We start from the raw sequence: 26,296 nt of genomic DNA, 5'->3' as shown, positions 1-26,296 counted from the left end.
GGGGTAGAGAGGGTAATGGAGTGAAGGGTAGAGAGGGTAATGGAGTGAAGGGTAGAGAGGGTAATGGGAGTGAGGGGTAGAGAGGGTAATGGGAGTGAGGGGTAGAGAGGGTAATGGAGTGAGGGGTAGAGAGGATAATGGAGTGAAGGGTAGAGAGGGTAATGGGAGTGAGGGGTAGAGAGGGTAATGGAGTGAGGGGAAGAGAGGGTAATGGAGTGAGGGGAAGAGAGGGTAATGGAGTGAAGGGTAGAGAGGGTAATGGAGTGAGGGGTAGAGAGGATAATGGAGTGAAGGGTAGAGAGGGTAATGGAGTGAAGGGTAGAGAGGGTAATGGAGTGAGGGGAAGAGAGGATAATGGAGTGAAGGGTAGAGAGGGTAATGGGAGTGTGGGGTAGAGAGGGTAATGGGAGTGAGGGGTAGAGAGGGTAATGGAGTGAGTGCTAGCGAGGGTAAAAGATGAGGGGTGGGAGGGCAACAGGGTGAGTGGCGGGGGGGCATTGGGTTAGGGTGAGGGGACGATGGGGTGGGGGCGATAGGGTGGGGAGCGATAAGGTGAGGGGCAGTGTAACCATAGGGGGAAAGATGGGGGGGTGATAACGAGAGAGGTAAGGGGTTAATAGGGTGCAGGGTGGCGATGTGATATGGTGAGGGGTGGGGACAATAGGGTGGGGTGAACGATAGGGTGTGGGCTGTCCCTGGGATTGTCTCCCTCTGACCCCTGTCCCTCCCTCTGACCCCTGGCCCTCCCTCTGACCCCTGTCCCTCCCTCTGACCCCTGGCTCTCTCTCTGACCCCTGTCCCTCCCTCTGACCCCTGGCTCTCTCTCTGATCCGTGGCTCTCCCTCTGACCCCTGTCCCTCCCTCTGACCCCTGGCTCTCTCTCTGATCCGTGGCTCTCTCTCTGACCCCTGTCCCTCCCTCTGACCCCTGTCTCTCTCTCTGACCCCTGTCCCTCCCTCTGACCCCTGGCTCTCTCTCTGATCCGTGGCTCTCTCTCTGACCCCTGTCCCTCCCTCTGACCCCTGGCTCTCTCTCTGACCCCTGTCCCTCCCTCTGACCCCTGGCTCTCTCTCTGATCCGTGGCTCTCTCTCTGACCCCTGTCCCTCCCTCTGACCCCTGGCTCTCTCTCTGATCCGTGGCTCTCCCTCTGACCCCTGTCCCTCCCTCTGACCCCTGTCCCTCCCTCTGACCCCTGTCCCTCCCTCTGACCCCTGGCTCTCTCTCTGATCCGTGGCTCTCTCTCTGACCCCTGTCCCTCTCTCTGACCCCTGTCCCGCCCTCTCTGACCCCTGTCCCTCCCTCTGACCCCTGTCTGTCTGTCTCTCTCTCTCTCTCTCTCTCTGACCTGTCTCCCTCTCTCTGACCCCGTCCCTCTCCCTCTGACCCCTGTCCCTCCCTCTGACCCCTGTCCCTCCCTCTGACCCCTGGCTCTCTCTCTGATCCGTGGCTCTCCCTCTGACCCCTGTCCCTCCCTCTGACCCCTGGCTCTCTCTCTGATCCGTGGCTCTCTCTCTGACCCCTGTCTCTCTCTCTCTCTGACCCCTGTCTCTCTCTCTCTCTCTCTCTGACCCCTGTCTCTCTCCCTCTCTCTCTCTCTGACCCCTGTCTCTCTCTCTCTCTGACCCCTGTCTCTCTCTCTCTCTGACCCCTGTCTCTCTCTCTCTCTCTGACCCCTGTCTCTCTCTCTCTCTGACCCCTGTCTCTCTCTCTCTCTCCCTATCTGACCCCTGTCTCTCTCTCTCTCTCTGACCCCTGTCTCTCTCTCTCTGACCCCTGTCTCTCTCTCTCTCTCTGACCCCTGTCTCTCTCTCTCTCTGACCCCTGTCTCTCTCTCTCTCTCTCTGACCCCTGTCTCTCTCTCTCTCTGACCCCTGTCTCTCTCTCTCTCTCTCTGACCCCTGTCTCTCTCTCTCTCTGACCCCTGTCCCTCTCTCTCTCTCTCTCTGACCCCTGTCTCTCTCTCTCTCTGACCCCTGTCTCTCTCTCTCTCTGACCCCTGTCTCTCTCTCTCTCTCTCTGACCCCTGTCTCTCTCTCTCTCTCCCTATCTGACCCCTGTCTCTCTCTCTCTCTCTGACCCCTGTCCCTCTCTCTCTCTCCCTATCTGACCCCTGTCTCTCTCTCTCTCTGACCCCTGTCCCTCTCTCTCTCTCCCTATCTGACCCCTGTCTCTCTCTCTCTCTGACCCTTTCTCTCTCTCTCTCTGACCCCTGTCCCTCTCTCTCTCTCCCTATCTGACCCCTGTCTCTCTCTTTCTCTCTCTGACCCCTGTCTCTCTCTCTCTCTGACCCCTGTCTCTCTCTCTCTCTCTCTCTGACCCCTGTCTCTCTCTCTCTCTGACCCCTGTCTCTCTCTCTCTGACCCCTGTCTCTCTCTCTCTGACCCCTGTCTCTCTCTCTCTCTCTCTGACCCCTGTCTCTCTCTCTCTGACCCCTGTCTCTCTCTCTCTCTCTCTGACCCCTGTCTCTCTCTCTCTCTCTGACCCCTGTCCCTCTCTCTCTCTCTCTCTGACCCCTGTCCCTCTCTCTCTCTCTCTCTGACCCCTGTCTCCCTCTCTCTCTCTCTGACCCCTGTCTCTCTCTCTCTCTCTCTCTGACCCCTGTCTCCCTCTCTCTCTCTCTGACCCCTGTCCCTCTCTCTCTCTCTCTCTGACCCCTGTCTCCCTCTCTCTCTCTCTGACCCCTGTCTCTCTCTCTCTCTGACCCCTGTCCCTCTCTCTCTCTCTCTCTGACCCCTGTCTCTCTCTCTCTCTCTGACCCCTGTCTCTCTCTCTCTCTCCCTATCTGACCCCTGTCTCCCTCTCTCTCTCTCTGACCCCTGTCCCTCTCTCTCTCTCTCTCTGACCCCTGTCTCTCTCTCTCTCTGACCTCTGTCTCTCTCTCTCTGACCCCTGTCTCTCTCTCTCTGACCCCTGTCCCTCTCTCTCTCTCTCTCTGACCCCTGTCTCCCTCTCTCTCTCTCTGACCCCTGTCTCTCTCTCTCTCTGACCCCTGTCCCTCTCTCTCTCTCTCTCTGACCCCTGTCTCTCTCTCTCTCTCTGACCCCTGTCTCTCTCTCTCTCTCCCTATCTGACCCCTGTCTCCCTCTCTCTCTCTCTGACCCCTGGCTCTCTCTCTCTCTGACCTCTGTCTCTCTCTCTCTGACCCCTGTCTCTCTCTCTCTGACCCCTGTCTTTCTCTCTCTCTGACCCCTGTCTCTCTCTCTCTGACCCCTGTCTCTCTCTCTCTGACCCCTGTCTTTCTCTCTCTCTGACCCCTGTCTCTCTCTCTCTCTGACCCCTGTCTCTCTCTCTCTGACCCCTGTCTTTCTCTCTCTCTGACCCCTGTCTTTCTCTCTCTCTGACGCGTCTTTCTCTCTGACCCGTCTCTCTCTGTCCCGTCTCTCTCTGACCACTGCATCTCTCTCTCTCTCTCTGACCCTGTCTCTCTTTCTCTCTGACCCCTATCTCTCTCTCTGACCCCTATCTCTCTCTCTCTGACCCCTGTCTCTCTCTCTCTCTCTCTCTGACCCCTGTCTCTCTCTCTCTCTCTGACCCCTGTCTCTCTCTCTCTCTCTCTGACCCCTGTCTCTCTCTCTCTCTGACCCCTGTCCCTCTCTCTCTCTCCCTATCTGACCCCTGTCTCCCTCTCTCTCTCTCTGACCCCTGTCTCTCTCTCTCTCTCTCTGACCCCTGTCTCTCTCTCTCTCTCTCTGACCCCTGTCTCTCTCTCTCTCTGACCCCTGTCTCCCTCTCTCTCTCTCTGACCCCTGTCTCTCTCTCTCTCTCCCTATCTGACCCCTGTCTCCCTCTCTCTCTCTCTGACCCCTGTCCCTCTCTCTCTCTCCCTATCTGACCCCTGTCTCCCTCTCTCTCTCTCTGACCCCTGTCCCTCTCTCTCTCTCCCTATCTGACCCCTGTCTCCCTCTCTCTCTCTCTGACCCCTGTCTCTCTCTCTCTCTCTCTGACCCCTGTCCCTCTCTCTCTCTCCCTATCTGACCCCTGTCTCTCTCTCTCTCTCTCTGACCCCTGTCTCTCTCTCTCTCTCCCTATCTGACCCCTGTCTCTCTCTCTCTCTCTGACCCCTGTCCCTCTCTCTCTCTCCCTATCTGACCCCTGTCTCCCTCTCTCTCTCTCTGACCCCTGTCTCTCTCTCTCTCTCCCTATCTGACCCCTGTCTCTCTCTCTCTCTCTGACCCCTGTCTCTCTCTCTCTCTCTCTCTGACCCCTGTCTCTCTCTCTCTCTGACCCCTGTCTCTCTCTCTCTCTGACCCCTGTCTCTCTCTCTCTCTCTCTCTGACCCCTGTCTCTCTCTCTCTCTGACCCCTGTCTCTCTCTCTCTCTGACCCCTGTCTCTCTCTCTCTCTCTCTGACCCCTGTCTCTCTCTCTCTCTCTCTGACCCCTGTCTCTCTCTTTCTCTCTGACCCCTGTCTCTCTCTCTCTCTCTGACCCCTGTCTCTCTCTCTCTCTGACCCCTGTCTCTCTCTCTCTCTCTCTCTCTGACCCCTGTCTCTCTCTCTCTCTCTCTGACCCCTGTCTCTCTCTCTCTCTCTCTGACCCCTGTCTCTCTCTCTCTCTCTGACCCCTGTCTCTCTCTCTCTCTGACCCCTGTCTCTCTCTCTCTCTCTCTGACCCCTGTCTCTCTCTCTCTCTCTCTGACCCCTGTCTCTCTCTTTCTCTCTGACCCCCTGTCTCTCTCTCTCTCTCTCTGACCCCTGTCTCTCTCTCTCTCTGACCCCTGTCTCTCTCTCTCTCTCTCTCTCTGACCCCTGTCTCTCTCTCTCTCTCTCTGACCCCTGTCTCTCTCTCTCTCTCTCTCTCTGACCCCTGTCTCTCTCTCTCTCTCTCTGACCCCTGTCTCTCTCTTTCTCTCTGACCCCTGTCTCTCTCTCTCTCTCTCTGACCCCTGTCTCTCTCTTTCTCTCTGACCCCTGTCTCTCTCTCTCTCTCTCTGACCCCTGTCTCTCTCTCTCTCTGACCCCTGTCTCTCTCTCTCTCTCTCTCTCTGACCCCTGTCTCTCTCTCTCTCTCTGACCCCTGTCTCTCTCTCTCTCTCTCTCTCTGACCCCTGTCTCTCTCTCTCTCTCTCTGACCCCTGTCTCTCTCTTTCTCTCTGACCCCTGTCTCTCTCTCTCTCTCTCTGACCCCTGTCTCTCTCTCTCTCTCTCTCTCTGACCCCTGTCTCTCTCTCTCTCTCTCTGACCCCTGTCTCTCTCTTTCTCTCTGACCCCTGTCTCTCTCTCTCTCTCTGACCCCTGTCTCTCTCTTTCTCTCTGACCCCTGTCTCTCTCTCTCTCTCTGACCCCTGTCTCTCTCTCTCTCTCTCTGACCCCTGTCTCTCTCTCTCTCTCTCTGACCCCTGTCTCTCTCTCTCTGACCCCTGTCTCTCTCTCTCTCTGACCCCTGTCTCTCTCTCTCTCTCTCTGACCCCTGTCTCTCTCTCCCTATCTGACCCCTGTCTCTCGCTCTCTCTCTCTGACCCCTGTCTTTCTCTCTCTCTGACCCCTGTCTCTCTCTCCCTATCTGACCCCTGTCTCTCTCTCTCTGACCCCTGTCTCTCTCTCTCTCTGACCCCTATCTCTCTCTCTCTCTGACCCCTGTCTCTCTCTCTCTGACCCCTGTCTTTCTCTCTCTCTGACCCCTATCTCTCTCTCTCTCTGACCCCTGTCTCTCTCTCTCTGACCCCTGTCTCTCTCTATCTCTCTGACCCCTGTCTCTCTCTCTCTGACCCCTGTCTCTCTCTCTCTCTCTCTGACCCCTGTCTCTCTCTCTCTCTGACCCCTGTCTCTCTCTCTCTCTCTGACCCCTGTCTCTCTCTTTGACACCCTGTCCCTCTCTTTCTCTCTCTCTGACCCCTGGCTCTCTCTCTCTCTGACCTCTGTCTCTCTGTCTCTCTGACCCCTGACTCTCTCTCTACCTGACCACTGTCACTCTCTCTCTGACCCCTGTCTCTCTCTCTCTGACCCCTGTCTCTCTCTCTCTGACCCCTGTCTCTCTCTCTCTGACCCCTGTCTTTCTCTCTCTCTGACGCGTCTTTCTCTCTGACCCGTCTCTCTCTGTCCCGTCTCTCTCTGACCACTGCATCTCTCTCTCTCTCTCTGACCCTGTCTCTCTTTCTCTCTGACCCCTATCTCTCTCTCTGACCCCTATCTCTCTCTCTCTCTGACCCCTGTCTCTCTCTCTCTGACCTCTATCTCTCTCTCTCTGACCACTGTCTCTCTCTCTCTAACCCCTGTCTCTCTCTCTCTGACCCCTGTCTCTCTCTATCTCTCTGACCCCTGTCTCTCTCTCTCTCTCTGACCCCTGTCTCTCTCTCTCTCTGACCCCTGTCTTTCTCTCTCTCTGACCACTGTCTCTCTCTGACCCCTGTCTCTCTCTCTCTGACCCCTGTCTTTCTCTCTCTCTGACGCGTCTTTCTCTCTGACCCGTCTCTCTCTGTCCCGTCTCTCTCTGACCACTGTCTCTCTCTCTCTCTCTCTGACCCTGTCTCTCTCTCTCTCTGACCCCTGTCTCTCTCTCTCTCTGACCCCTGTCTCTCTCTCTCTCTGACCCCTGTCTCTCTCTCTCTCTCTGACCCCTCTCTCTCTCTCTCTCTGACCCCTGTCTCTCTCTCTCTCTGAACCCTCTCTCTCTCTGACCCCTGTCTCTCTCTCTGACCCCTATCTCTCTCTCTCTCTGACCCCTGTCTCTCTCTCTCTGACCCCTGTCTCTCTCTCTCTCTCTCTCTGACCCCTGTCTCTCTCTCTCTGACCCCTGTCTCTCTCTCTCTCTGACCCCTGTCTCTCTCTCTCTGACCCCTGTCTCTCTCTCTCTGACCCCTATCTCTCTCTCTCTCTCTCTGACCCCTGTCTCTCTCTCTCTGACCTCTATCTCTCTCTCTCTGACCACTGTCTCTCTCTCTCTAACCCCTGTCTCTCTCTCTCTGACCCCTGTCTCTCTCTATCTCTCTGACCCCTGTCTCTCTCTCTACCTGACCCCTATCTCTCTCTCTACCTGACCACTGTCTCTCTCTCTCTGACCCCTGTCTCTCTCTCTCTCTGACCCCTGTCCCTATCTCTCTGACCCCTGTCTCTCTCTCTCTCTGACCCATGTCTCTCTCTCTCTCTGACCCCTGTCTCTCTCTTTGACACCCTGTCCCTCTCTTTCTCTCTCTCTGACCCCTGGCTCTCTTTCTCTGACCCCTGTCTCTCTCTCTCTCTCTTTCTCTGACCACTGTCTCTCTCTCTGACACCTGTATCTCTCTATCTCACTGACCACTGTCTCTCTCTCTCTGACCCCTGTCTCTCTCTATCTCACTGACCACTGTCTCTCTCTCTCTGACCCCTGTTTCTCTCTGACCTCTGTCTCTCTCTCTCTCTCTGACCCCTGTCTCTCTCTCTCTCTCTGAGCCTGTCTCTCTCTCTGACCACTGTCTCTCTCTCTCTACCTGACCACTGTCTCTCTCTCTCTGACCCCTGTCTCTCTCTTTCTCTCTCTGACCACTGTCTCTCTCTCTCTCTGACCCCTGTCTCTCTCTCTCTCTGACCACTGTCTCTCTCTCTCTCTGACCCCTCTCTCTCTGACCCATCTCTCTCTCTGACCCCTATCTTTTTCTCTCTGACCCCTGTCTCTCTCTCTCTCTCTGAGCCCCGTCTCTCTCTCTGACCCCTATCTCTCTCTGACCCCTGTCTCTCTCTCTGACCCCGTCTCTCTCTCTGACCCCTGTCTCTCTCTCTGACCCCTGTCTCTCTCTCTGACCCCTCTCTCTCTCTGACCCCTATCTCTCTCTGACCCCTGTCTCTCTCTCTGACCCCTGTCTCTCTCTCTGACCCCTGTCTCTCTCTCTGACCCCTCTCTCTCTCTGACCCCTGTCTCTCTCTCTCTCTGACCACTGTCTCTCTCTCTCTCTGACCCCTCTCTCTCTGACCCATCTCTCTCTCTGACCCCTATCTTTTTCTCTCTGACCCCTGTCTCTCTCTCTCTCTCTGAGCCCCGTCTCTCTCTCTGACCCCTATCTCTCTCTGACCCCTGTCTCTCTCTCTGACCCCGTCTCTCTCTCTGACCCCTGTCTCTCTCTCTGACCCCTGTCTCTCTCTCTGACCCCTCTCTCTCTCTGACCCCTATCTCTCTCTGACCCCTGTCTCTCTCTCTGACCCCTGTCTCTCTCTCTGACCCCTGTCTCTCTCTCTGACCCCTCTCTCTCTCTGACCCCTGTCTCTCTCTCTCTGACCCCTGTCTCTCTCTCTCTGACACCTGTCTCTCTCTGACCCCTGTCTCTCTCTCTGACCCCTCTCTCTCTCTGACCCCTGTCTCTCTCTCTCTGACACCTGTCTCTCTCTGACCCCTGTCTCTCTCTCTGACCCCCCTCTCTCTCTCTCTGACCCCTGTCTCTCTCTCTGACCCCTCTCTCTCTCTCTGACCCCTGTCTCTCTCTCTCTGACCCCTGTCTCTCTCTCTCTGACACCTGTCTCTCTCTGACCCCTGTCTCTCTCTCTCTCTGACCCCTGTCTCTCTCTCTCTCTGACCCCTGTCTCTCTCTCTCTCTGACCCATGTCTCTCTCTCTCTCTAACCCCTGTCTGTCTCTCTACCTGACCACTGTCTCTCTATCTCTCTGACCCCTATCTCTCTCTCTCTGACACCTGTCTCTCTCTGACCCCTCTCTCTCTCTGACCCCTGTCTCTCTCTCTCTGACCCCTGTCTCTCTCTCTGACCCCTGTCTCTCTCTCTCTGACACCTGTCTCTCTCTGACCCCTCTCTCTCTCTGACCCCTGTCTCTCTCTCTCTGACCCCTCTCTCTCTCTGACCCCTCTCTCTCTCTGACCCCTGTCTCTCTCTCTCTGACACCTGTCTCTCTCTCTCTCTCTCTGACCCCTGTCTCTCTCTCTCTCTCTGACCCCTGTCTCTCTCTCTCTCTGACCCCTGTCTCTCTCTCTCTCTGACCCCTGTCTCTCTCTCTCTCTGACCCATGTCTCTCTCTCTCTCTAACCCCTGTCTGTCTCTCTACCTGACCACTGTCTCTCTATCTCTCTGACCCCTATCTCTCTCTCTCACTCTCTGACCCATGTCTCTCTCTCTCTCTCTGACCCCTGTCTCTCTCTCTGACCCCTATCTCTCTCTCTACCAGACCACTGTCTCTCTCTCTCTGACCCCTGTCTCTCTCTCTCTCTGACCCCTGTCTCTCTCTCTCTCTGACCCCTGTCTCTCTCTCTCTCTGACCCCTGTCTCTCTCTCTCTCTGACCCCTGTCTCTCTCTCTCTGACCCCTGTCTCTCTCTCTCTGACCCCTGTCTCTCTCTCTCTGACCCCTGTCTCTCTCTCTCCGTCCCAGGTTCTCAGTAACAGTAACCACCTCTACCTGAAGTCCGTGACCCAGGCTGACGCGGGACAGTATGTCTGTAAGGCTATCGTACCCCAGATCGGCGTGGGCGAGCGAGAGGTCACCCTCAATGTCAACGGTGAGAGGCAGGGAACACCGCACCCTCTGATTGGCTGGGATTGGAGGGGAGGGGGATTGGAGGGGTGGGGGATTGGAGGGGTGGGGGATTGGAGGGGTGTGGGATTGGAGGGGAGGAGGATTGGAGGGGTGTGGGATTGGAGGGGAGGAGGATTGGAGGGGTGTGGGATTGGAGGGGAGGAGGATTGGAGGGGTGGGGGATTGGAGGGGAGGAGGATTGGAGGGGTGTGGGATTGGAGGGGAGGAGGATTGGAGGTGAGGGGGATTGGAGGGGAGGGTGATTGGAGGGGAGGAGGATTGGAGCGATGGGGGATTGGAGGGGAGGAGGATTGGAGGGGAGGGGGATTGGAGGTGAGGGGGATTGGAGGGGAGGGTGATTGGAGGGGAGGAGGATTGGAGCGATGGGGGATTGGAGGTGAGGGGGATTGGAGGGGAGGGGGTTTGGAGGGGATGTGGATTGGAGGGAAAGGGGATTGGAGTGGAGGAGAATTGTGAGTGAGGGGATTGGAGGGGAGGGGGATTGGAGTGGAGGAGAATTGTGAGTGAGGGGATTGGAGGGGAGGGGGATTGGAGGGGAAGTGGATTGGAGTGGAGGAGAATTGTGAGTGAGGGGATTGGAGGGGTGGGGGATTGGAACTGAGGGTATTGGAGGGGAGGGGATGGTGTGGAGGGGGATTGGGACCGAGGGAAATCAAAGTGAGGGGAATGGAGTGGAGGAGGGGAGGAGGAGGATTGGAGGGGAGGAAGGGAATTGCAGGGGAGGAGGGGGGATTGGAGGGGAGGAAGTGGATTGGGATTGAGGGGAGTCGAAGTGAGGGGAATGGAGTGGAGGAGAATTGTGAGTTAGGGGATTGGACGGGAAGGTGATTGGAGTGGAGGGGGATTGTGAGTGATAGGATTAGAGGGGAGGGGATTGGAGTGGAGGGGGATTGGGACTGAGTGGAATCGAAATGAGGGGAATGGAGTTGGGGAGAATGTGAGTGAGGGGATTGGAGGGGAGGGTGATTGGAGGGGTGGAGGATTGGAGGGGTTGGGGATTTGAGGAGGGGATTGGAGGAGGGAGATTGAAGGGTCAGGGAGTGGAGGGGGATTGTGAGTGAGGGGATTGGAGGGGAGGGCAATTGGAGTGGAGGGGGATTGGGACTGAGGGGAATGGAGTGGAGGAGAATTGTGAGTTAGGGGATTGTGGGGGATTGGAGGGGAAGGGGATTGGAGGGGAGGGGATTGGGGTGGAGGAGAATTGTGAGTTAGGGGATTGTGGGGGATTGGAGGGGAAGGGGATTGGAGGGGAAGGGGATTGGAGGGGAGGGGATTGGGGTGGAGGAGAATTGTGAGTGAGGGCATTGGGGGAAGGGGGATTGAAGGAGAATTGTGAGTGAGGGGATTGGAGGGGTGGGGGATTGGAGACGAGTGATTGGACAGGAAGGGGATTGGAGGGGAGGAGGGGGGATTGGAGGGAAGGAGGGGGGATTGGAGGGGAGGAGGGGGGATTGGAGGGGAGGAGGGGGGATTGGAGGGGAGGAGTGGGGAATGGAGGGGAGGAGGGGAATTGGTGGGGAGGAGGGGGATTGAAGGGTAGGAGGGGTTTTGGAGGGGAGGGGGGATTGGAGGGGAGGGGGGATTGGAGGGGAAGGGGGATTGGAAGGGGAGGGGGTGTGGAGAGGTGGAGGTTTGGAGGGGAGGGTAGGGTAATGCAGAGGGACTGGAGAAGGCGAAGTTGGGCAGGCATTGGTTAGGATGGGGAGGGAGATCGAGAGCAGAGGGGATTGGAGGGGAGGGGAATTGGATGGGATGGGGATTGGAGGAGAGGGGGAAGGAAGCTGGGGGATTGGAGGGTGGGGTTGGGAGTTAGAGGATTGGAGGGGAGGGTAATTGGGACTGAGGGGATTGGTGAGGGTAGGCTCTTTGGAGGGGATGAGATATGAGGGGAGGGTAACAGAGAGGAGGAATATTGGAGAGGAATGGGATTGGAGGGGAGGGGGATTGGAGGTGAGGGGGAAGGGAGCTAGTGGATTGGAGATAAGGGGGGTGGAGAGGGGAAGTTTAATGAAGAGGGATTGCAAAAGAGGGGTTTGTGAGGGCATTGGTTTGGATGGGGAGGGAGATCGAGAGAGATGGGGAAATGGATGGGAGGTGAGGGATTGGAGGAAAAGGTGATTGGAGGGGAGGGGGATTGGGGTGGTGGAGGGGGATTGGAGGGAGGTGAATTGGGGTGGAGGGGGATTGGAGTGGAGGGGGAAAGGGACCGAGGGGATTGGAGGAGAAGGGGATGGAGTGGAGGAGAAATGTGAGTGAGGGGATTGGAGGGGAGGAGGGGGATTGGAGGGGAGGAGGGAGATTGGGACTGAGGGGATTGGAGGAGAGGGGGATGGAATGGAGGAGAATTGTATGTGAGGGGATTGGAGGAGAGGGGGATGGAATGGAGGAGAATTGTAAGTGAGGGGATTGGAGGGGAGGGGGTTTGGAGGGGAGGGGAGGGTAATGGAGAGGGATTGGAGAAGAGGGGGCTGGGAGGACAGAGGTTAGGTTGGGGAGGGAGATCGAGAGAAAAGCGGAGTTGGATTGGAGAGGAATTGGAGGCAAGGGGAGGGGGAAGGAAGCTAGGGGATTGGAGGGAAGGGCAGAGAATTAGGGTGGAGGGGGGGTGATCGGAGGGAGGGGTATTTGAGTCAAAAGTAAGTAGAGGGGATTTGGAGAGGGGGAGGATTTTGGTTGGAGGATGGAGGGGATTGGAAGGGAGGAAGGGGATTGGAGGGGGTGAGAGGGATTGGAGGGGAGGAAGGGGATTGGAGGGGGTGAGAGGGATTGGAGGGGAGGAAGGGGATTGGAGGGGAGGAAGGGGATTGGAGGGGGTGAAGGGATTGGTGGGGAGGAAGGGGATTGGAGGGGGTGAGAGGGATTGGAGGGGAGGAAGGGGATTGGAGGGGAGGAAGGGGATTGGAGGGGGTGAGAGGGATTGGTGGGGAGGAAGGGGATTGGAGGGGAGGAAGGGGATTGGAGGGGGTCAGAGGGATTGGAGGGGAGGAAGGGGAATGGAGGGGGTGAGAGGGATTGGAGGGGAGGAAGGGGATTGGAGGGGAGGAAGGGGATTGGAGGGGGTGAGAGGGATTGGAGGGGAGGAAGGGGATTGGAGGGGAGGCGGGGGGATTGGAGGGGTGGAAGGGGATGGGAGGAGAGGAGGGGGATTGGAGGAGAGGAGGTGGGTATTGGTGGGGAGGAGGGGGGATTGTGGGGAGGGAGGGGATTGGAGGGGAGGAAGGAGATTGGAGGAGAGGAGGGGGGATTGGTGGGGAGGAGGGGGGATTGGTGGGGAGGAGGGTGTTTGGAGGGGAGGAGGGGGAATGGGGGAGAGGAGGGGGATTGTATGGGAGGACGGTGATTGGAGTGAAGGTAGGAGATTGGTGGGGAGGAGGTGGATTGTCTGGAGGAAGGGGGATTGAGGGGGATTCGAGGGGAGGAGCTGGGATTGGAGGGGATTAGAGGGGAGGAGGGGGCATCGGAGGGGAGGAGTGGAGTTTGGAGGGGAGAAAGCGGATTGGAGGGAGGAGGAAGATAGGATGGGAGGGGGGATTGGAGGGGAGGAGGGGTATTGAAGGGAGGAGGGGTATTAGAGGGGAATTGAAGGGAGGAAGGGGATTGGAAGGAATGAGAGGGATTGGAAGGGGGAGGGGTATTGGATGGGAGGAGGGTGGATCAGAGGGGAGGAGGGGGATCGGAGGGTAGGAGGGGCTTTGGAGGGGAGGGATGGGAGGGGATGGTTTGGAGGGGAGGTGGATTGGAGGGGAGGGGGATTGGAGGGGGGAGGGATGATCGGAGGGGAGATTGGAGTGGGGATTGGAGGGGAGGAGGGGAATTGGAGGGGGCAAGGGGTTGGGGAGGAGGGGGGATTGTGGGGGAGGAGGGGGATTGTATGGAAGGAGGGTGATTGAGGGGATTGGAGGAGAATCGGATGAGAGGAGGGGAGATCGGAGGGGAGGAGGGGCCTTTGGAGGGGAGGCTTGGGAGGCAAGGTGGATTGGAGTGGAGTGGGATTGGAGGGTAGCGGGGGATCGGAGGGGAGGAGGGGAATTGGAGGGGAGGAGGGGAATTGGAGGGGAGGAGGGGAATTGGAGGGGAGGAGGGGAATCGGAGGGGAGGAGGGGGATTGGAGGGGAGTAGGGGAATTGGAGGGGAGGAGGGGAATCGGAGGGGAGGAGGGGGATTGGAGGGGAGTAGGGGAATTGGAGGGGGGATCGGAGGGGAGCAGGGTGCTATGGAGGGGAGAGATGGGTGGTGAGGGGGATTGGAGGGGAGGGGGAATTGGAGGGAGGAGGATTGGAGGGGAGGAGGGGTGATCGGAGGGGAGAAGGGGTGATTGGAGGGGCGGAGGGGTGATCGGAGGGGAGGATGGGGATCTGAGGAGAGGAGGGGGAATCAGAGGGGCGGAGGGTGATTGGAGCGGAGGAGGGGGATTGGATGGGAGGAAGGGGATTGGAGGGAGGAGGAGGGTAGGAGGGGAGGGGGATTGGAGGGGAGGAGGGGTATTAAAGGGAGGAGGGGTATTGGAGGGGACTTGGAGGGGAGGAGGGGTATTTGAGGAGAAGGGGGGATTGGAGTGGTGGAGGGGACGAAGGGGATTGGATTGGAGGAGGGGGATTGGAGGGAAGGAGGGGGTTTGGAGGGGAGGAGGGGGGTTTGGAGGGGAGGAGGGGGGTGTGGCTGATCACTCCACTCTGAGCGGTCAATCCACCCAATGCATCAGTTGAAAGAATTCAACTGTTACTCGGAGTAACACCTCGCTCCCTCCGTCAGCACCTCGGAGTAACACCCCACTCCCTCCGTCAGCACCTCGGAGTAACACCCCACTCCCTCCGTCAGCACCTCGGAGTAACACCCCTCTCCCTCTGTCAGCACCTCGGAGTAACACCTCGCTCCCTCCGTCAGCACCTCGGAGTAACACCCCGCTCCCTCCGTCAGCACCTCGGAGTAACACCCCACTCCCTCCCTCAGCTCCTCGGAGTAACACCCCACTCCCTCCCTCAGCTCCTCGGAGTAACACCCCACTCCCTCTGTCAGCTCCTCGGAGTAACACCCCGCTCCCTCCGTCAGCACCTCGGAGTAACACCCGGCTCCCTCCGTCAGCACCTCGGAGTAACACCTCGCTCCCTCCGTCAGCACCTCGGAGTAACACCCGGCTCCCTCCATCAGCACCTCGGAGTAACACCCGGCTCCCTCCGTCAGCACCTCGGAGTAACACCCGGCTCCCTCCGTCAGCACCTCGGAGTAACACCCCGCTCCCTCTGTCAGCTCCTCGGAGTAACACCCCTCTCCCTCTGTCAGTTCCTCGGAGTAACACCCCACTCCCTCTGTCAGCACCTCGGAGTAACACCCCGCTCCCTCCCTCAGCTCCTCGGAGTAACACCCGGCTCCCTCTGTCAGCTCCTCGGAGTAACACCCTGCTCCCTCTGTCAGCACCTCGGAGTAACACCCCTCTCCCTCTGTCAGCACCTCGGAGTAACACCCCACTCCCCCTGTCAGCTCCTCGGAGTAACACCCCACTCCCTCCCTCAGCTCCTCGGAGTAACACCCCGCTGCCTCCCTCAGCTCCTCGGAGTAACACCACGCTCCCTCCCTCAGCTCCTCGGAGTAACACCCCGCTCCCTCCCTCAGCTCCTCGGAGTAACACCCCTCTCCCTCCCTCAGCTCCTCGGAGTAACACCCCGCTCCCTCTGTCAGCCCCTCGGAGTAACACCCCACTCCCTCCGTCAGCTCCTCGGAGTAACACCCCGCTCCTTCCCTCAGCTCCTCGGAGTAACACCCCGCTCCCTCTGTCAGCTCCTCGGAGTAACACCCCGCTCCCTCCCTCAGCTCCTCGGAGTAACACCCCACTCCCTCTGTCAGCTCCTCGGAGTAACACCCCTCTCCCTCCCTCAGCTCCTCGGAGTAACACCACGCTCCCTCCCTCAGCTCCTCGGAGTAACACCCCACTCCATCCCTCAGCTCCTCGGAGTAACACCCCACTCCCTCTGTCAGCCCCTCGGAGTAACACCCCTCTCCCTCTGTCAGCTCCTCGGAGTAACACCCCACTCCCTCCCTCAGCTCCTCGGAGTAACACCCCACTCCCTCTGTCAGCACCTCGGAGTAACACCCCACTCCCTCTGTCAGCTCCTCGGAGTAACACCCCACTCCCTCTGTCAGCTCCTCGGAGTAACACCCCGCTCCCTCTGTCAGCTCCTCGGAGTAACACCACGCTCCCTCCCTCAGCTCCTCGGAGTAACACCCCGCTCCCTCCCTCAGCTCCTCGGAGTAACACCCCACTCCCTCTGTCAGCACCTCGGAGTAACACCCCACTCCCTCCCTCAGCTCCTCGGAGTAACACCCCACTCCCTCCCTCAGCTCCTCGGAGTAACACCCCACTCCCTCTGTCTGCTCCTCGGAGTAACACCCCGCTCCCTCCCTCAGCTCCTCGGAGTAACACCCCGCTCCCTCCCTCAGCACCTCGGAGTAACACCCCGCTCCCTCCCTCAGCACCTCGGAGTAACACCCCACTCCCTCTGTCAGCTCCTCGGAGTAACACCACGCTCCCTCCCTCAGCTCCTCGGAGTAACACCCCGCTCCCTCCCTCAGCTCCTCGGAGTAACACCCCACTCCCTCTGTCAGCTCCTCGGAGTAACACCCCACTCCCTCCCTCAGCTCCTCGGAGTAACACCCCTCTCCCTCCCTCAGCTCCTCAGAGTAACACCCCACTCCCTCTGTCAGCACCTCGGAGTAACACCCCGCTCCCTCCCTCAGCTCCTCGGAGTAACACCCCACTCCCTCCCTCAGCTCCTCGGAGTAACACCCCGCTCCCTCCCTCAGCACCTCGGAGTAACACCCCACTCCCTCTCTCAGCTCCTCGGAGTAACACCCCGCTCCCTCCCTCAGCACCTCAGAGTAACACCCCGCTCCCTCCCTCAGCTCCTCGGTGTAACACCACACTCCCTCCCTCAGCTCCTCGGAGTAACACCCCACTCCCTCTGTCAGCTCCTCGGAGTAACACCCCGCTCCCTCCCTCAGCTCCTCGGAGTAACACCCCACTCCCTCTGTCAGCTCCTCGGAGTAACACCCCGCTCCCTCCCTCAGCTCCTCGGAGTAACACCCCTCTCCCTCCGTCAGCTCCTCGGAGTAACACCCCGCTCCCTCCCTCAGCACCTCGGAGTAACACCCCACTCCCTCCCTCAGCTCCTCGGAGTAACACCCCACTCCCTCCCTCAGCACCTCGGAGTAACACCCCACTCCCTCTGTCAGCTCCTCGGAGTAACACCACGCTCCCTCCCTCAGCTCCTCGGAGTAACACCCCACTCCCTCTGTCAGCACCTCGGAGTAACACCCCACTCCCTCTGTCAGCTCCTCGGAGTAACACCCCACTCCCTCCCTCAGCACCTCGGAGTAACACCCCTCTCCCTCTGTCAGCTCCTCGGAGTAACACCCCACTCCCTCCGTCAGCACCTCGGAGTAACACCTCGCTCCCTCCCTCAGCTCCTCGGAGTAACACCCCACTCCCTCTGTCAGCTCCTCGGAGTAACACCCCACTCCCTCCCTCAGCTCCTCGGAGTAACACCCCGCTACCTCTGTCAGCTCCTCGGAGTAACAACCCACTCCCTCCGTCAGCACCTCGGAGTAACACCCCACTCCCTCTGTCAGCTCCTCGGAGTAACACCCCACTCCCTCCGTCAGCACCTCGGAGTAACACCCCGCTACCTCCCTCAGCTCCTCGGAGTAACACCCCACTCCCTCTGTCAGCACCTCGGAGTAACACCCCTCTCCCTCTGTCAACTCCTCGGAGTAACACCCCGCTCCCTCCCTCAGCACCTCGGAGTAACACCCCACTCCGTCTGTCAGCTCCTCGGAGTAACACCCCACTCCCTCTGTCAGCACCTCGGAGTAACACCCCTCTCCCTCTGTCAACTCCTCGGAGTAACACCCCACTCCCTCCCTCAGCACCTCGGAGTAACACCCCACTCCCTCTGTCAGCTCCTCGGAGTAACACCCCACTCCCTCTGTCAGCTCCTCGGAGTAACACCCCGCTCCCTCTGTCAGCTCCTCGGAGTAACACCCCGCTCCCTCCCTCAGCACCTCGGAGTAACACCCCACTCCGTCTGTCAGCTCCTCGGAGTAACACCCCACTCCCTCCCTCAGCACCTCGGAGTAACACCCCACTCCCTCCCTCAGCTCCTCGGAGTAACACCCCACTCCCTCTGTCAGCTCCTCGGAGTAACACCTCGCTCCCTCTGTCAGCTCCTCGGAGTAACACCCCGCTCCCTCCCTCAGCTCCTCGGAGTAACACCCCTCTCCCTCCCTCAGCTCCTCGGAGTAACACCCCACTCCCTCTGTCAGCACCTCGGAGTAACACCACGCTCCCTCCCTCAGCTCCTCAGAGTAACACCCCACTCCCTCCCTCAGCTCCTCGGAGTAACACCCCACTCCCTCCCTCAGCTCCTCGGAGTAACACCCCGCTCCCTCCCTCAGCTCCTCGGAGTAACACTCCACTCCCTCCATCAGCTCCTCGGAGTAACACCCCACTCCCTCCCTCAGCTCCTCGGAGTAACACCCCGCTCCCTCCCTCAGCTCCTCGGAGTAGCACCCCGCTCCCTCCGTCAGCTCCTCGGAGTAACACCCCACTCCCTCTGTCAGCACCTCGGAGTAACACCTCGCTCCCTCCCTCAGCTCCTCGGAGTAACACCCCGCTCCCTCCGTCAGCACCTCGGAGTAACACCCGGCTCCCTCCGTCAGCACCTCGGAGTAACACCCCACTCCCTCCCTCAGCTCCTCGGAGTAACACCCCGCTCCCTCCCTCAGCTCCTCGGAGTAACACCTCGCTCCCTCCCTCAGCTCCTCGGAGTAACACCCCGCTCCCTCCCTCAGCTCCTCGGAGTAACACCCCACTCCCTCCCTCAGCTCCTCGGAGTAACACCCCGCTCCCTCTGTCAGCACCTCGGAGTAACACCCCACTCCCTCCCTCAGCTCCTCGGAGTAACACCCCACTCCCTCCCTCAGCGCCTCGGAGTAACACCCCACTCCCTCTGTCAGCTCCTCGGAGTAACACCCCACTCCCTCAGTCAGCTCCTCGGAGTAACACCCCGCTCCCTCCCTCAGCACCTCGGAGTAACACCCCTCTCCCTCCCTCAGCTCCTCGGAGTAACACCCCTCTCCCTCCCTCAGCTCCTCGGAGTAACACCCTGCTCTCTCTGTCAGCTCCTCGGAGTAACACCACGCTCCCTCTGTCAGCTCCTCGGAGTAACACCCCGCTCACTCCCTCAGCTCCTCGGAGTAACACCCCGCTCCCTCCGTCAGCACCTCGGAGTAACACCCCACTCTCTCTGTCAGCTCCTCGGAGTAACATCTCGCTCCCTCCCTCAGCTCCTCGGAGTAACACCCCACGCCCTCCCTCAGCACCTCGGAGTAACACCCCACTCCCTCTGTCAGCTCCTCGGAGTAACACCCCGCTCCCTCCCTCAGCTCCTCGGAGTAACACCCCACTCCCTCTGTCAGCACCTCGGAGTAACACCCCGCTCCCTCCCTCAGCTCCTCGGAGTAACACCCCACTCCCTCTGTCAGCTCCTCGGAGTAACACCCCACTCCCTCCCTCAGCTCCTCGGAGTAACACCCCGCTCCCTCCCTCAGCTCCTCGGAGTAACACCCTACTCCCTCCCTCAGCTCCTCGGAGTAACACCCCACTCCCTCTGTCAGCTCCTCGGAGTAACACCCCGCTCCCTCTGTCAGCTCCTCGGAGTAACACCCCGCTCCCTCTGTCAGCTCCTCGGAGTAACACCCCACTCCCTCCGTCAGCTCCTCGGAGTAACACCCCGCTCCCTCCATCAGCACCTCGGAGTAACACCCCGCTCCCTCCCTCAGCTCCTCGGAGTAACACCCCGCTCCCTCCCTCAGCTCCTCGGAGTAACACCCCGCTCCCTCCCTCAGCTCCTCGGAGTAACACCCCGCTCCCTCTGTCAGCACCTCGGAGTAACACCCCGCTCCCTCCCTCAGCTCCTCGGAGTAACACCCCGCTCCCTCCCTCAGCTCCTCGGAGTAACACCCCGCTCCCTCCCTCAGCTCCTCGGAGTAACACTCCACTCCCTCTGTCAGCTCCTCGGAGTAACACCCCACTCCCTCCCTCAGCTCCTCGGAGTAACACCCCGCTCCCTCCCTCAGCTCCTCGGAGTAACACCCCACTCCCTCCCTCAGCTCCTCGGAGTAACACCCCACTCCCTCTGTCAGCTCCTCGGAGTAACACCCCGCTCCCTCTGTCAGCACCTCGGAGTAACACCCCACTCCCTCCCTCAGCTCCTCGGAGTAACACCCCGCTCCCTCCCTCAGCTCCTCGGAGTAACACCCCGCTCCCTCTGTCAGCACCTCGGAGTAACACCCCGCTCCCTCCCTCAGCACCTCGGAGTAACACCCCGCTCCCTCTGTCAGCACCTCGGAGTAACACCCCGCTCCCTCCCTCAGCACCTCGGAGTAACACCCCGCTCCCTCTGTCAGCACCTCGGAGTAACACCCCACTCCCTCCCTCAGCTCCTCGGAGTAACACCCCGCTCCCTCCCTCAGCTCCTCGGAGTAACACCCCGCTCCCTCCCTCAGCACCTCGGAGTAACACCCCTCTCCCTCTGTCAGCTCCTCGGAGTAACACCCCGCTCCCTCCCTCAGCACCTCGGAGTAACACCCCGCTCCCTCTGTCAGCTCCTCGGAGTAACACCCCACTCCCTCTGTCAGCACCTCGGAGTAACACCCCGCTCCCTCTGTCAGCTCCTCGGAGTAACACCCCGCTCCCTCCCTCAGCTCCTCGGAGTAACACCCCACTCCCTCTGTCAGCTTCTCGGAGTAACACCCCGCTCCCTCCCTCAGCTCCGCGGAGTAACACCCCACTCCCTCCCTCAGCTCCTCGGAGTAACACCACACTCCCTCCCTCAGCTCCTCGGAGTAACACCCCACTCCCTCTGTCAGCTCCTCGGAGTAACACCCCACTCCCTCTGTCAGCTCCTCGGAGTAACACCCCACTCCCTCTGTCAGCTCCTCGGAGTAACACCCCACTCCCTCCCTCAGCACCTCAGAGTAACACCCCTCTCCCTCCCTCAGCTCCTCGGAGTAACACCCCACTCCCTCCCTCAGCTCCTCGGAGTAACACCCCGCTCCCTCCCTCAGCTCCTCGGAGTAACACCCCACTCCCTCCCTCAGCTCCTCGGAGTAACACCCCACTCCCTCCCTCAGCTCCTCGGAGTAACACCCCGCTCCCTCCCTCAGCTCCTCGGAGTAACACCCCGCTCCCTCTGTCAGCTCCTCGGAGTAACACCCCACTCCCTCCGTCAGCTCCTCGGAGTAACACCCCACTCCCTCCGTCAGCTCCTCGGAGTAACACCTCGCTCCCTCCCTCAGCTCCTCGGAGTAACACCCCGCTCCCTCCCTCAGCTCCTCGGAGTAACACCCCGCTCCCTCCCTCAGCTCCTCGGAGTAACACCCCACTCCCTCTGTCAGCTCCTCGGAGTAACACCCCACTCCCTCCCTCAGCTCCTCGGAGTAACACCCCTCTCCCTCCCTCAGCTCCTCGGAGTAACACCCCACTCCCTCCCTCAGCTCCTCGGAGTAACACCCCGCTCCCTCCCTCAGCTCCTCGGAGTAACACCTCGCTCCCTCTGTCAGCACCTCGGAGTAACACCCCGCTCCCTCTGTCAGCTCCTCGGAGTAACACCCCACTCCCTCTGTCAGCGCCTCGGAGTAACACCTCACTCCCTCTGTCAGCTCCTCGGAGTAACACCCTACTCCCTCTGTCAGCTCCTCGGAGTAACACCCCACTCCCTCCCTCAGCTCCTCGGAGTAACACCCCACTCCCTCTGTCAGCTCCTCGGAGTAACACCCCACTCCCTCTGTCAGCACCTCGGAGTAACACCCCGCTCCCTCCCTCAGCTCCTCGGAGTAACACCCCACTCCCTCCGTCAGCACCTCGGAGTAACACCCCACTCCCTCTGTCAGCTCCTCGGAGTAACACCCCACTCCCACCCTCAGCTCCTCGGAGTAACACCCCGCTCCCTCCCTCAGCTCCTCGGAGTAACACCCAGCTCCCTCCCTCAGCTCCTCGGAGTAACACCCCACTCCCTCCCTCAGCTCCTCGGAGTAACACCCCGCTCCCTCCCTCAGCTCCTCGGAGTAACACCCCACTCCCTCTGTCAGCTCCTCGGAGTAACACCCCACTCCCTCCCTCAGCTCCTCGGAGTAACACCCCTCTCCCTCCCTCAGCTCCTCGGAGTAACACCTCGCTCCCTCCGTCAGCTCCTCGGAGTAACACTCCACTCCCTCCCTCAGCACCTCGGAGTAACACCCCACTCCCTCCCTCAGCTCCTCGGAGTAACACCCTGCTCCCTCTGTCAGCACCTCGGAGTAACACCCCGCTCCCTCCCTCAGCTCCTCGGAGTAACACCCCACTCCCTCTGTCAGCTCCTCGGAGTAACACCCCGCTCCCTCCCTCAGCTCCTCGGAGTAACACCCCACTCCCTCCCTCAGCTCCTCGGAGTAACACCCCGCTCCCTCCATCAGCTCCTCGGAGTAACACCCCTCTCCCTCCCTCAGCTCCTCGGAGTAACACCCCACTCCCTCCCTCAGCTCCTCGGAGTAACACCCCGCTCCCTCCCTCAGCTCCTCGGAGTAACACCCCACTCCCTCTGTCAGCTCCTCGGAGTAACACCCCGCTCCCTCCCTCAGCTCCTCGGAGTAACACCCCACTCCCTCCCTCAGCTCCTCGGAGTAACACCTCACTCCCTCCCTCAGCTCCTCGGAGTAACACCCCGCTCCCTCTGTCAGCTCCTTGGAGTAACACCCTGCTCCCTCTGTCAGCACCTCGGAGTAACACCCCACTCCCTCCCTCAGCACCTCGGAGTAACACCCCACTCCCTCTGTCAGCTCCTCGGAGTAACACCCCACTCCCTCCCTCAGCTCCTCGGAGTAACACCTCACTCCCTCTGTCAGCACCTCGGAGTAACACCCCACTCCCTCTGTCAGCACCTCGGAGTAACACCCCGCTCCCTCCCTCAGCTCCTCGGAGTAACACCCCACTCCCTCTGTCAGCACCTCGGAGTAACACCCCGCTCCCTCCGTCAGCTCCTCGGAGTAACACCCCACTCCCTCCCTCAGCTCCTCGGAGTAAAACCCCGCTCCCTCCCTCAGCTCCTCGGAGTAACACCCCGCTCCCTCTGTCAGCACCTCGGAGTAACACCCCGCTCCCTCCGTCAGCTCCTCGGAGTAACACCCCACTCCCTCCCTCAGCTCCTCGGAGTAAAACCCCGCTCCCTCCCTCAGCTCCTCGGAGTAACACCCCACTCCCTCTGTCAGCTCCTCGGAGTAACACCTCACTCCCTCCCTCAGCTCCTCGGAGTAACACCCCACTCCCTCCCTCAGCTCCTCGGAGTAACACCCCACTCCCTCCCTCAGCTCCTCGGAGTAACACCCGGCTCCCTCTGTCAGCACCTCGGAGTAACAACCCCGCTGCCTCCCTCAGCTCCTCGGAGTAACTTACCTTTTCCCTCTCTGTCTCTCCTCAAAGGTCCTCCAATCATCTCGAGTGAAGCCGTTCAGTACGCGGCCCACGGCAATCGGGGGACAGTGGAGTGTTACATCGCAAGTACTCCGCTGCCTGATCGCATTGTAAGTGCAAAAACTATCCAGAACTTATTCTGCAGGTCAGAGAGGAGCAGAGGTGGGTGAGAGGGTTAATCCCCCTCCGATAGGGAACAGACTGCCCGGTGTGTGTAAATGGGGAGAGGTGGGTGAGAGGGTTAATCCACCTCCGACAGGGAACAGGCTGCCCGGTGTGTGTAAATGTGGAGAGGTGGGTGAGTGTGTTAATCCCCCTCCGATAGGGAACAGACCGCCCGGTGTGTGTAAATGAGGGAGAGGTTGGTGAGAGGGTTAATCCCTCTCCGATAGGGAACAGACTGCCCGGTGTGTGTAAATGGGGAGAGGTGGGTGAGAGGGTTAATCCACCTCCGATAGGGAACAGGGTTCCCGGTGTGTGTAAATGGGGAGAGGTGGGTGAGAGGGTTAATCCACCTCCGATAGGGAACAGACTGCCCGGTGTGTGTAAATGGGGAGAGGTGAGTGAGAGGGTTAATCCCCCTCCGATAGGGAACAGACTACCCAGTGTGTGTAAATGGGGGAGAGGTGAGTGAGAGGGTTAATCCACCTCCGATAGGGAACAGACCGCCCGGTGTGTGTAAATGGGGAGAGGTGGGTGAGAGGGTTAATCCTCCTCCGACAGGGAACAGACCGCCCGGTGTGTGTAAATGAGGGAGAGGTTGGTGAGAGGGTTAATCCCCCTCCGATAGGGAACAGGGTTCCCGGTGTGTGTAAATGAGGGAGAGGTGGGTGAGAGGGTTAATCCCCCTCGGATAGGGAACAGGGTTCCCGGTGTGTGTAAATGAGGGAGAGGTGGGTGAGAGGGTTAATCCACCTCCGATAGGGAACAGACCGCCCGGTGTGTGTAAATGGGGAGAGGTGGGTGAGAGGGTTAATCCACCTCCGATAGGGAACAGACCGCCCGGTGTGTGTAAATGGGGAGAGGTGGGTGAGAGGGTTAATCCTCCTCCGACAGGGAACAGACCGCCCAGTGTGTGTAAATGAGGGAGAGGTGGGTGAGAGGGTTAATCCCCCTCCGATAGGGAACAGACTGCCCGGTGTGTGTAAATGGGGAGAGGTGGGTGAGAGGGTTAATCCCCCTCCGATAGGGAACAGGGTTCCCGGTGTGTGTAAATGAGGGAGAGGTGGGTGAGGGGGTTAATCCCCCTCCGATAGGGAACAGACCGCCGGGTGTGTGTAAATGGGGAGAGGTGGGTGAGAGGGTTAATCCCCCTCGGATAGGGAACAGGGTTCCCGGTGTGTGTAAATGAGGGAGAGGTGGGTGAGAGGGTTAATCCCCCTCGGATAGGGAACAGACTGCCCGGTGTGTGTAAATGTGGAGAGGTGGGTGAGAGGGTTAATCCCCCTCGGATAGGGAACAGGGTTCCCGGTGTGTGTAAATGAGGGAGAGGTGGGTGAGAGGGTTAATCCACCTCCGATAGGGAACAGCTTGCCCGGTGTGTGTAAATGTGGAGAGGTGGGTGAGAGGGTTAATCCCCCTCCGATAGGGAACAGCTTGCCCGGTGTGTGTAAATGTGGAGAGGTGGGTGAGAGGGTTAATCCACCTCCGATAGGGAACAGCTTGCCCGGTGTGTGTAAATGTGGAGAGGTGGGTGAGAGGGTTAATCCCCTTCCGATAGGGAACAGGGTTCCCGGTGTGTGTAAATGAGGGAGAGGTGGGTGAGAGGGTTAATCCACCTCCGATAGGGAACAGACCGCCCGGTGTGTGTAAATGTGGAGAGGTGGGTGAGAGGGTTAATCCCCCTCCGATAGGGAACAGCTTGCCCGGTGTGTGTAAATGTGGAGAGGTGGGTGAGAGGGTTAATCCCCCTCCGATAGGGAACAGGGTTCCCGGTGTGTGTAAATGGGGAGAGGTGGGTGAGAGGGTTAATCCCCCTCGGATAGGGAACAGACTGCCCGGTGTGTGTAAATGTGGAGAGTGGGTGAGAGGGTTAATCCACCTCCGATAGGGAACAGACTGCCCGGTGTGTGTAAATGGGGAGAGGTGGGTGAGAGGGTTAATCCCCCTCGGATAGGGAACAGACTGCCCGGTGTGTGTAAATGTGGAGAGGTGGGTGAGAGGGTTAATCCACCTCCGACAGGGAACAGACCGCCCGGTGTGTGTAAATGTGGAGAGTGGGTGAGAGGGTTAATCCACCTCCGATAGGGAACAGACTGCCCGGTGTGTGTAAATGGGGAGAGGTGGGTGAGAGGGTTAATCCACCTCCGACAGGGAACAGACCGCCCGGTGTGTGTAAATGTGGAGAGTGGGTGAGAGGGTTAATCCACCTCCGATAGGGAACAGACTGCCCGGTGTGTGTAAATGGGGAGAGGTGGGTGAGAGGGTTAATCCCCCTCCGACAGGGAACAGACTACCCAGTGTGTGTAAATGGGGGAGAGGTGGGTGAGAGGGTTAATCCCCCTCGGATAGGGAACAGGGTTCCCGGTGTGTGTAAATGAGGGAGAGGTGGGTGAGAGGGTTAATCCCCCTCGGATAGGGAACAGACTGCCCGGTGTGTGTAAATGTGGAGAGGTGGGTGAGAGGGTTAATCCCCCTCCGACAGGGAACAGACTGCCTGTTGTGTGTGTCATTGGGGGGGGCGGGTGGGCCATGTTGCAAAGCGATGGTCCGTTGGGCAATGAGTTTATTGTGTCTTTCTCGTCGTTTCCCAGGCCTGGGCTTGGCGAGAGAATGTACTGGAATCTGGGACGTTTGATCGTTACACGGTGGAGACGGTGGGCACAGCGAGCGGGGTGCGATCCACACTCCACATCAACAACGTGGCTGAATCAGACTTTCAGACCCGCTACAACTGCACAGCCTGGAACAGCTTTGGCCCAGGAACAGCGCTGATCCAACTCCGCAGACAGGGTGAGACACACACTCCGGCCCTATCGTCAGCCCAGGTCCCTGAACCACAGGCCTAGGCTCCAACAGAGGGAGCGAGAGATAGAGAGGGGGGGAGCGAGAGAGAGAGTGGGGGAGAGAGAGAGAGTGGGGGAGAGAGAGAGAGAGAGTGGGGGAGCGAGAGAGAGAGTGGGGGGAGCGAGAGAGAGAGTGGGAGCGAGAGAGAGAGTGGGGGAGCGAGAGAGAGAGTGGGGGGAGCGAGAGAGAGAGTGGGGGAGCGAGAGAGAGAGTGGGGGAGCGAGAGAGAGAGTGGGGGAGCGAGAGAGAGAGTGGGAGAGAGAGAGAGGGGGAGCGAGAGAGAGAGAGTGTGAGAGAGAGTGGGGGAGCGAGAGAGAGAGTGGGGGAGCGAGAGAGAGT

General features: G+C 59.5%; 1 protein-coding gene across 1 annotated transcript in view; it reads left to right on the top strand.

The window, feature by feature from the left end:
• LOC121273469 (kin of IRRE-like protein 1) overlaps nt 1–26,296 on the top strand; it is a 115,721-nt gene that overhangs the window by 80,860 nt on the left and 8,565 nt on the right. The window contains exons 5-7 of the mRNA XM_041180631.1: nt 9,286–9,412; nt 22,961–23,061; nt 25,705–25,903. Of these exons, the coding sequence (XP_041036565.1) occupies nt 9,286–9,412; nt 22,961–23,061; nt 25,705–25,903 (427 nt within the window). The remainder of the gene's footprint in view (nt 1–9,285; nt 9,413–22,960; nt 23,062–25,704; nt 25,904–26,296) is intronic.

This window comes from Carcharodon carcharias (assembly GCF_017639515.1).
Source record: "Carcharodon carcharias isolate sCarCar2 chromosome 24 unlocalized genomic scaffold, sCarCar2.pri SUPER_24_unloc_1, whole genome shotgun sequence".
Classification (NCBI taxonomy): Eukaryota; Metazoa; Chordata; class Chondrichthyes; order Lamniformes; family Lamnidae; genus Carcharodon; species Carcharodon carcharias.
This window is presented reverse-complemented; position numbering and strand designations above follow the sequence as displayed.